General features: G+C 43.0%; 1 protein-coding gene across 1 annotated transcript; it reads right to left on the bottom strand.

Moving 5' to 3' along the window:
- Positions 1-4,426: 4,426 nt before the first annotated feature.
- On the bottom strand, positions 4,427-10,229 carry aph1b (APH1B gamma secretase subunit). Its single transcript, XM_065012436.1, has 6 exons — positions 9,890-10,229; positions 9,056-9,226; positions 7,203-7,276; positions 6,489-6,611; positions 5,044-5,171; positions 4,427-4,691 (listed from the first exon to the last, which is right to left on the bottom strand). Exons 1-6 carry the CDS (start codon positions 10,000-10,002, stop codon positions 4,524-4,526), a joined length of 777 nt encoding a protein of 258 aa, XP_064868508.1. The 5' UTR covers positions 10,003-10,229; the 3' UTR covers positions 4,427-4,523.
- Between the last annotated feature and the right edge of the window lie 350 nt (positions 10,230-10,579).

The following is a 10,579-nucleotide window of genomic DNA, read 5'->3' as shown; positions in this document are numbered from 1 at the left end:
ACTCCATCGGGACAGACAGCCCAACACAAGCGGGCCCAACACAAGGGGACAAGACCCAACCTGACTCTACAGTGGGAGACAAGACCCAACTCCAGGCCCAACACAAGACCCAACTCCATCGGCCCAACACAAGGCCCAACACAAGACCCAACTCCATCGGCCCAACACAAGACCCAACTCCATCGGCCCAACACAAGACCCAACTCCATCAGCCCAACACAAGAGCCCAACACAAGCCCAACACAAGACCCAACTCCATCGGCCCAACACAAGACCCAACTCCATCGGCCCAACACAAGGGCCCAACACAAGACCCAACTCCATCAGCCACAAGACCCACAAGACCAACTCCATCAGCCCAACACAAGACCCAACTCCATCGGCCCAACACAAGACCCAACTCCATCGGCCCAACACAAGACCCAACTCCATCGGCCCAACACAAGACCCAACTCCATCGGCCCAACACAAGACCCAACTCCATCGGCCCAACACAAGACCCAACTCCATCGGCCCAACACAAGACCCAACTCCATCGGCCCAACACAAGACCCAACTCCATCGGCCCAACACAAGACCCAACTCCATCGGCCCAACACAAGACCCAACTCCATCAGCCCAACATAAGACCCAACTCCATCAGCCCAACACAAGATCCAACTCCATCAGCCCAACACAAGACCCAACTCCATCAGCCCAACACAAGACCCAACTCCATCAGCCCAACACAAGACCCAACTCCATCGGCCCAACACAAGACCCAACTCCATCGGCCCAACACAAGACCCAACTCCATCGGCCCAACACAAGACCCAACTCCATCGGCCCAACACAAGACCCAACTCCATCGGCCCAACACAAGACCCAACTCCATCGGCCCAACACAAGACCCAACTCCATCGGCCCAACACAAGACCCAACTCCATCAGCCCAACACAAGACCCAACTCCATCAGATGTTAAAAGGACCTCAAACTTTTCTTTAACAGTTTTATTTTCCTATGTACAGTGGAAACTAGGAGATGTAACATCATAGAGGGTTAAATAGTCATTTAGAAACAATATTATATACACATTTCAAAAAAATGAGAGGGAACAGTTTTGTCATCACCTATGTACATACAGGTTGTTGTGCTCTTAATGGCACGGTAGAATTAACATGACAACAATGGAGAACGACGTGCTACTACTTTTAAATGTATATCAATACAGAAGCATGGTGAAACAACAGGGTGCACGCAGGCACAAGTCAAAACAGGAACATACAGCTCATTTGCATATCAGTGACCTTCAACCCTGAGAGGCTGATACTATTGGCTGGGAGTTCTCCACTATTATGTTAAAGCTGTACAGCTCCATATATATGACACAGGTCAGAGAAAAACATTTTAAAACCACGACAAGTGAGGTGACTCGTTTCATTTCGTCACTAAATTATTGCAGCCTAGTTTAAACTAACTTCCGTTGAGATCTCTAGAGGATTTTTTGTTTCCCACAGGTCTTACTCACTGCCTAGAAGAATCAGCTAATTCATCAACAACAATGTGGTACATGTACATATTCAATCATTTGTTCCTCAAGGGCATGTCTTCTTTGAAAAGGGAGGATCGGCATCAGTTTGCATTGATGTCAATGGGAATATTTGAAAGGGAGGATCGTCATCAGTTTGCATTGATGTCAATGGGAATATTTGAAAGGGAGGATCGTCATCAGTTTGCATTGATGTCAATGGGAATATTTGAAAGGGAGGATCGTCATCAGTTTGCATTGATGTCAATGGGAATATTTGAAAGGGAGGATCGTCATCAGTTTGCATTGATGTCAATGGGAATATTTGAAAGGGAGGATCGTCATCAGTTTGCATTGATGTCAATGGGAATATTTGAAAGGGAGGATCGTCATCAGTTTGCATTGATGTCAATGGGAATATTTGAAAGGGAGGATCGTCATCAGTTTGCATTGATGTCAATGGGAATATTTGAAAGGGAGGATCGTCATCAGTTTGCATTGATGTCAATGGGAATATTTGAAAGGGAGGATCGTCATCAGTTTGCATTGATGTCAATGGGAATATTTGAAAGGGAGGATCGTCATCAGTTTGCATTGATGTCAATGGGAATATTTGAAAGGGAGGATGCACATTTTCAAATGTTCACTTAGTCATCAGTTTGCATTGATGTCAATGGGAATATTTGACTACAATAGAAGTCAGGACTAAACAGGGTGCTACAGTCTGTTTACTCAGACAAAAGGTTAAGCCACTTCTAAAAATGAAAAAAAGCATTCTCAGTTGAGAATTTTTTTTAAAGTTAAAAGTGCTTTTCAGTCCAAGCTTAACCTGGGTCTGGGGAAACCGACCCCCTGTATGTCCAACCCATAAACACCCATCCTAAAGCCAACTAGATCAGACCAACCCTTGAGGTCAGTGTGATGATTACAAATAAAGAAACATTTAGCTTAACAGCACTAATCAGTATGTAAAGCACATCATTCATATAAAAACAGTCTCATCATCAGGTCAATATTTATATTCGTGTAGGTTTTAGGCCGAATATATTCATCTGGACTATCAAAACAAAAACACCACATTTGACATATTTTCAGTTTGAATCAGAACTTCATTTTGAAACAGCTCACAACTTAATGTTTATAACAAACAAAAATCCTAACTCAACGTTATCCTAATATGCTGCTTTCGTTCTCCGGAGGAATTGGCTTTTGTTTGGGGGGAGTTTATGAAAAGTAAGTTGTTGATATGCAAACACTGTTGCATTGTATCGTACTACCGACTCATCTAAAACAGGAGAACGACACGGCTGCCCTGCCAGACTGCCCTGCCAGACTGACAACTAACACAGCAGGAGACAGAAACACGAACTGGATACAAAACATCACAGGTCTGATATCGATGAAACACTGAAAGGTTCATTTACAAAGACAATCTAGGGCCGTATATTTATAAAGCATCTCATAGTCGACCTGCTGATCTACTGTAGGATCAGTTCAGACCTGCTGATCTACTGTAGGATCAGTTCAGACCTGCTGATCTGCTGTAGGATCAGTTTAGACCTGCTGATCTACTGTAGGATCAGTTCAGACCTGCTGATCTACTGTAGGATCAGTTCAGACCTGCTGATCTACTGTAGGATCAGTTCAGACCTGCTGATCTACTGTAGGATCAGTTTAGACCTGCTGATCTACTGTAGGATCAGTTTAGACCTGCTGATCTACTGTAGGATCAGTTTAGACCTGCTGATCTACTGTAGGATCAGTTTAGACCTGCTGATCTACTGTAGGATCAGTTTAGTCTTTCAGATCAGAAAGGGGGTCTGATCCTAGATTATAATTAATAAGATTACATGGACATGGGGGTCTGATCCTAGATTATAATGAATAAGATTACATGGACATGGGGGGGGTCTGATCCTAGATTATAATGAATAAGATTACATGGACATGGGGGGGGGTCTGATCCTAGATTATAATGAATAAGATTACATGGACATGGGGGGTCTGATCCTAGATTATAATGAATAAGATTACATGGACATGGGGGGGGGGGGGATCTGATCCTAGATTATAATGAATAAGATTACATGGACATGGGGGGGGGGGGGGTCTGATCCTAGATTATAATGAATAAGATTACATGGACATGGGGGGTCTGATCCTAGATTATAATGAATAAGATTACATGGACATGGGGGGGGGGGTCTGATCCTAGATTATAATGAATAAGATTACATGGACATGGGGGGTCTGATCCTAGATTATAATGAATAAGATTACATGGACATGGGGGGGGGTCTGATCCTAGATTATAATGAATAAGATTACATGGACATGGGGGGGGTCTGATCCTAGATCATAATGAATAAGATTACATGGACATGGGGGGGGGTCTGATCCTAGATCATAATGAATAAGATTACATGGACATGGGGGGGTCTGATCCTAGATTATAATGAATAAGATTACATGGACATGGGGGGGGGTCTGATCCTAGATCCGCGCATCTACTCGGATGCTTTATGGATACAGGGCCAAAACACTAAGCTACCTCATCATTACTGTAGAAGGCACAGATCCAGAGACCCGTCTGGTGTCAAATAGGTACCATCTCGTTAAGGAACTACATACCCTACATTTTAAAAATACACACAGATAAAAATGTGTTCGTCACCCCCCTCCCATCTGTCAACAGTTAATCAACCGTTCTGAGTGTCTGCCAAGGATGTAGTGGTAACAGAAGGATCCTCTAGATTATTCTATTACTAATGCAGTGTAATACATCTGCCCTTCACTAAATAAAAAGGTGTTTAAACCATATTTACTCTGAACTACAACTCTGGAGCCTATTTCCAGTCCCCAGCACCACTAACACAGAACACATGGTGGGGTAGGGGAGAGACATATCATTGACCCAGTTTGTCTTTAACTTATTTATTTGTTTGTGTGGTGTGTGCCCTGTTGGATAGCGTCCCCATACAGTGTGTGTGTGTGTGTGTCTTTAGTGGTGTTCTGTTATCTGGGCCGGTGGTTGGCCAACAGGAAGTCCTTGTCTTTGCAGGTAAGGCAGAGTTTAAGGTTCCGGAGAGAACCCCCGGAGCAGAAGAACGCCCAGAGACCCACGAGGAACACGATGATGTAGGTGGGAACCAGGCTGCCCACATACTGAGGGTTCTGGAATGTCTAGGAGAGAAATAACAAAGACTGATGAGTTATGGATCTCTGGGGAAATTCCTAACAGAAGGTTCTGGTTCAGGAACCTCTGGGAGAAAAAAATACTGAGGGTTCTAGAACGTCTGGGGGAGACATGACAACAACGGCTGCGTTACTATGGGGACATGTTTTGTCCCATTTGAAGTGCTGTGGTGAAGGACAGGAATCAGTGGGGAGAGGAGCATTTATTCATGTGTTTATTCATCAACCCATCAGTCAAGTCCACCTACTGCATGAACACAATGATCTACTGTATCGGTCTATCTATCCAGCCAGCCATCCTTTCCAGCCATGGACATGCTTTGTCTCTTTTCTGACTTACCAGACAGGAGACGAGGAGGTGGCTGATGACGACCACAGCCAGAGACCACCAGTGTTGTTTCTCACAGGAATCAAAGAACACCACCCCCCAGAACATGTGGAGCAGGATGATGGCCATGGTCATGAAGGCTGTAGGGGAGACAGAGAGAGAGAGTTAGCCTCAGGATGATGGCCATGGTCATGAAGGCTGTAGGGGAGACAGAGAGAGTTAGCCTCAGGATGATGGCCATGAAGGCTGTAGGGGAGACAGAGAGAGTTAGCCTCAGGATGATGACCATGGTCATGAAGGCTGTAGGGGAGACAGAGAGAGAGTTAGCCTCAGGATGATGGCCATGGTCATGAAGGCTGTAGGGGAGACGGAGAGAGTTAGCCTCAGGATGATGGCCATGGTCATGAAGGCTATAGGGGAGACAGAGTTAGCCTCAGGATGATGGCCATGAAGGCTGTAGGGGAGACAGAGAGAGAGTTAGCCTTAGGATGATGGCCATGAAGGCTGTAGGGGAGACAGAGAGAGAGTTAGCCTTAGGATGATGGCCATGAAGGCTGTAGGGGAGACAGAGAGAGAGTTAGCCTCAGGATGATGGCCATGGTCATGAAGGCTATAGGGAGACAGAGCTAGCCTCAGGTCAATCAGAAAAATGACTACTAGGCCTCCCTAGTGGTGCAGCAGTCTAACACGGAACCCAAACCATCGTACGCGTGCGTCATCGTGCATAACTGTATATTGTCCCTCCACACCAAACGCGATCAAGACACGCATGTTAAAATATCAAAACAAACTCTGAACCAATTACATTAATTTGGGAAGAGGTCGAGAAGCAATAAACATTTATGGCAATTTAGCTAGCTAGCTTGCACTTGCTAGCTAATTTGTCCTATTTAGCTAGCTTGCTAATTTGTCCTATTTAGCTAGCTTCTATAAACCAATGAGGAGATGAGAGAGGCAGGACTAGCAACGCGATCTGAGTCACAAATAGAAAGGACTTCTATTTCTGCCCTTGGCAACGCAGACACTCGTTGGGGTGCGCGAGCAGTGTGGCCAGTGGGGCTTTACTTGGATTATCTCGCTCTAGCGACACCTTGTGGCTGGCCGGGCACCTGCAGGCTGACTTCGGTCATCAGTAGAACTGCGTTTCCTCCGACACATTGGTGCGGCTGGCTTCCGGGTTAAGCGGGCGTGTATTAAGAAGCACGGTTTGGTGGGTCATGTTTCGGAGGACACGTGACTCGTCTTTCGCCTCTCCCGAGCCCATTAGGGAGTTGCAGCGATGAGACAAGATGAAAATTGGATCTCATGAAATTGGGGAGAAAAGGAGGGTAAATATAAAAATTCAATAAATAAAAATAAAAGACTACCGTCAGGAAAGTTAGTGAAATAAAACATTTCTTCCTGTGTGGTTTCAGGCTATTAAGTACATTTTAAAACATGGCAGACTCGTACAGTACCTGAGGACAGGAAGTAGTGTTGGGAGTCTCCATGGATACCAATGGTGCCGGGGCCAACAGAATCGGCCAGGATATTGACCATTGAGAACGCTCCACTCATGAAGCCGAACCCCAGCCCAGACACTGGGGAAAACAGACAACAGAGACACTATCAAGACACTGGGGAGACAGACAACAACAGGGAAAGATGTAATGGCACTCCACAGTCTAAAATAACAGCTATGAGGGTTTTAATGTAATATGAACCATGATAACTGCTACAACAGAGGAGAAGGGGCCACAAAACTCTGCCTCAAAGCTAATATCTTCCATCTGCTTCCATTCATAATCTCTAATATCTTCCATCTGCTTCTATTCATAATCTCTAATATCTGCTTCTATTCATAATCTCTAATATCTGCTTCTATTCATAATCTCTAATATCTGCTTCTATTCATAATCTCTAATATCTGCTTCTATTCATAATCTCTAATATCTGCTTCTATTCATAATCTCTAATATCTGCTTCTATTCATAATCTCTAATATCTGCTTCTATTCATAATCTCTAATATCTGCTTCTATTCATAATCTCTAATATCTGCTTCTATTCATAATCTCTAATATCTGCTTCTATTCATAATCTCTAATATCTGCTTCTATTCATAATCTCTAATATCTGCTTCTATTCATAATGTTATGCACATGAGGTCATTTTTGGTCTTCCTCCACATACCATAGGCTAGTTGCCGTATGGAGATCGGCATCGTTTCCTCTGCACTCAACATGAGCAAGCCTTCGTTTGCCTTCCTGTAAAACAAAGAAATAGCACAACAATCAAACTACAGTATCATCAAATATAGTAGCACCCAAACCCAACCCTTTTTTAATACTACAGTTTCCACGTTTCTCCAACACTAAAAACAAAGAAAAGTCAAACTATCGTCGAATCACCGTGTGTCCATCCGCTATCATTAAGCGTCCAAGTTTCTCTTACAACAAAAGCTATGAAAACAGGCAGAATCTGTCAGCTACTGGAAGTGTCTTCAGAGAGTATTCACACCCCTTGACTTATTCCACATTTGGTTGTGTTACAGCCTGAATTCAAAATGAATTAAATAGATTCTCACCCATCTACACACATTATACCCCAAAAACGACAGTGAAAAAACATGTTTCTAGAAATATTTGCAAATGTATAGAAAATTAAAATACAGAAATATCTCATTTACATAAGTATTCACACCCCTGAGTCAATACTTTGTAGAATCACCTTTGGCAGTGATTTACAGCTGTGAGTCTTTCTGGGTGAGTCTCTTCGAGCTTTCCACACCGGTGCAACATTTTCCCATTATTATTTTCAAAATACTTCAAGCTCTGTCAAATTGGTTATTGATCATTGCTAGATAAGCAATCATTTTCAGGTCTTTTAAAAGGTCATAGATTTTCAAAGTAGATTTAAGTCAAAACTGTAACTCTGCCATTCACCGTCTTCTTGGTAAGCAACTCCAGTGTAGATTTGGCCTTGTGTTTTAGGTTATTGTCCTGCTGAAAGGTGAATTCATCTCCCAGTGTCTGGTGGAAACAGACTGAACCAGTTTTTCCTCTAGGATTATGCCTGTGCTTAGCGCCATTCCATTTATTTTTTATCCTGAAAACTCATCCTTAACAATTACAAGCCATACCCATAACATGACGCAGCCACCACTATGCTTGAAAACATGGAGAGTGGTACTCAGTAATCTGTTGTATTTGCCCCAAACATAACACTTTGTTTTCAGGACAAAAAGTTTAGCGTTTTGCCACATTCTTTTCAGTATTACTTGCCTTGTTGGATGCATGTTTTGGGATATGTTTTATTCTGTACAGACTTCCTTCTTTTCACTCTGTCATTTAGGTTAGTATTGTGGAGTAACTATAATGTTGTTGATCCCATCCTCAGTTTTCTCCTATCACAGCCATTAAACTCAGTAACTGTTTTAAAGTCACCATTGGCCTCATGGTGAAATCCCTGAGTGGTTTCTTTCCTCTCTGGCAAACTGCGTTAGGAAGGACACCTGGTCCAACGCTCTAACCACTAGGCTACCCTGCTGCCCCTTCTAGGAAGAAATGGCAGAATGCATAAGGGAAATAGGCCCTATATTACAATAGCGCGTTCTAACAGAAGTTTAGTGGGCATTCGTGACGAGTTGGGCATAAATCCACATCTCCACAAGGCCAGAGACCAATAATATAAAATGTTATCCATTTTAAAACAAAATGTGTGAATACTTTCTGAAAGCACTGATAGTCCTCTCAACAATGGACTTCTTCTCTGTTACAGTCTGGAAAACCCCCCGAGGGATATAAGACCAGAATGTAGAGCAGCAGCATCGCTGAGCAGGTCATGGGGATAGGCTTACTACACCTGGGTTCAAATACTATTTGAAATCATTTCAAATACTTTATCTGGGTTTGATTTGAGCTTGTCGGGCTTAAATTGACCAATAGATTACCTTAAAAAAACAGCCATCACTGACTATGTAGCACTCCACACAGGCTAAAGCAAATGAACCCAGGTCTGTTTTTGAGCCCAGGTCTGCGACTTACTTCAGCAGCTTGTAGTAGCCAAAGCGGAAAGTCTCCTGCAGCAGCACGGAGAGCACCACCCCGAATATGAGCAGTCCTTTCTGCTGGGAGGAACTCTCTTTGTTGCTGATCTGAACGGTGATGAACCACACTAGTGAAGACAGCAGCAGAGAACACAACCAGAAGAACGCCCTGGGAGAGAGAAGAAGAAAAACACGAGTTTAACACTAGGTATAGAAACACATAAAATAAGGTTCCGTCACACACACTGAAATGGACAGAGTTTAGGATTGGATGAACTTGTCTCCAAATAGGATGTCTTAGACACATAGTACTGCTGTATACAAAATAGACACTGGTCAATACACACTCAACATAATACATACATAGCAAGGTACCCCTGTCATACACTTCTCATATAGCCACATACATAATATTTAGCTAACTAGTACATACATGAATGACTGTACTGTGAAATAAAACATTCTACGGGTGCTCCACAAAATGTAAAATAAAAACAGGGGGGGGTACCTGTAGTCGCGCATGTGCGACTATTTAGGTTTAGTGTTCGGCTGGAACAAAACATTGCGCGACCTGTAGCTCTCCAACTAACAGTGGTTTGTGTTTAACATTTGCAGAAACTTAACAGAGTCAATAATTCTAATACAGCAAAAGCACATGTCCGAAAATGTGTGACCAAAAAGAAAGAGGTTTTGTTTGTGATTTAGCATTAGCCTTTGGGCTACCTAGTTCTCATATACGGCTAACTGCTGTTGGCTAGAAGGCTACACTATCCAAATCTAGATGGTTTGCTTGCTATCTATTTATTTCGTTAACGTTACACTAGCTACTTACCCGGCGATAAGAAATATCACTCGGAGTGGGTCCCTGGCAATAGTAAACAAGAACAGTGCAATGGCAGGGCCGAAAGCGATGAATGTACACCCGAAAAACACAGATGCAGTCATTTTGGGGCTTGGTCCGACTTCGACTCAAGTTAGCCTGTTAACAAATCCTCCACCGCAGGGCCCTTCTTCTCTTCAATGGCTGAAAGAGTGTATCTTTCCGAGAGCTTGGATGCTTCTTTACAACTGAAGTAAACCTGAAGCTATCTATATAATCTCATTGTTGTGTATTTTATTGTGGGTTCCTTGATGCTACAGTATCACTTCCTGTTCTAAATGTTTGCAGGCACGTGACCGCAGGAGCAAAGATATTCGACGACAAACGTTCCCGCATAGCCAATATTCAGCAATTGCTTTCAGACAATGATAAATTATTTCAGACAAGACAATACACCTAAATTAAAAACATAGCTATTCATACGTTAGTTGTATACGTGTGATTTATGAAAATAGTATTATTTATGTCTGTGCCACTATCGAATCTAGAGAAATAAATAGGTCGGCTTTCTCGTTTTCTCACTATCTTTGACTCAAAACACAATCTCTTCAACAGCGACGTCTACAGTCTTCATAAATCATTACTTTCTGAGATAGTATTAACCAACGTTATCAATCCACTCTCAAATCAAAATTCAAATCA

Source organism: Oncorhynchus nerka, linkage group LG27 (genome assembly GCF_034236695.1).
Source record: "Oncorhynchus nerka isolate Pitt River linkage group LG27, Oner_Uvic_2.0, whole genome shotgun sequence".
NCBI classification, from domain to species: Eukaryota; Metazoa; Chordata; class Actinopteri; order Salmoniformes; family Salmonidae; genus Oncorhynchus; species Oncorhynchus nerka.
This window is presented reverse-complemented; position numbering and strand designations above follow the sequence as displayed.

What these genes read in the sequence shown, in the direction of transcription:
- aph1b (XM_065012436.1), bottom strand. Translation starts at nt 10,002, where the DNA reads ATGACTGCATCTGTGTTTTTCGGGTGTACATTCATCGCTTTCGGCCCT. An exon ending in GGCTACTACAAGCTGCTGAA is followed by an intron (nt 7,277 to 9,055) that starts GTAAGTCGCAGA and finishes TTTGTTTTACAG; the next exon opens with GAAGGCAAACGAAGGCTTGC. An exon ending in CATACGGCAACTAGCCTATG is followed by an intron (nt 6,612 to 7,202) that starts GTATGTGGAGGA and finishes TGTTTTCCCCAG; the next exon opens with TGTCTGGGCTGGGGTTCGGC.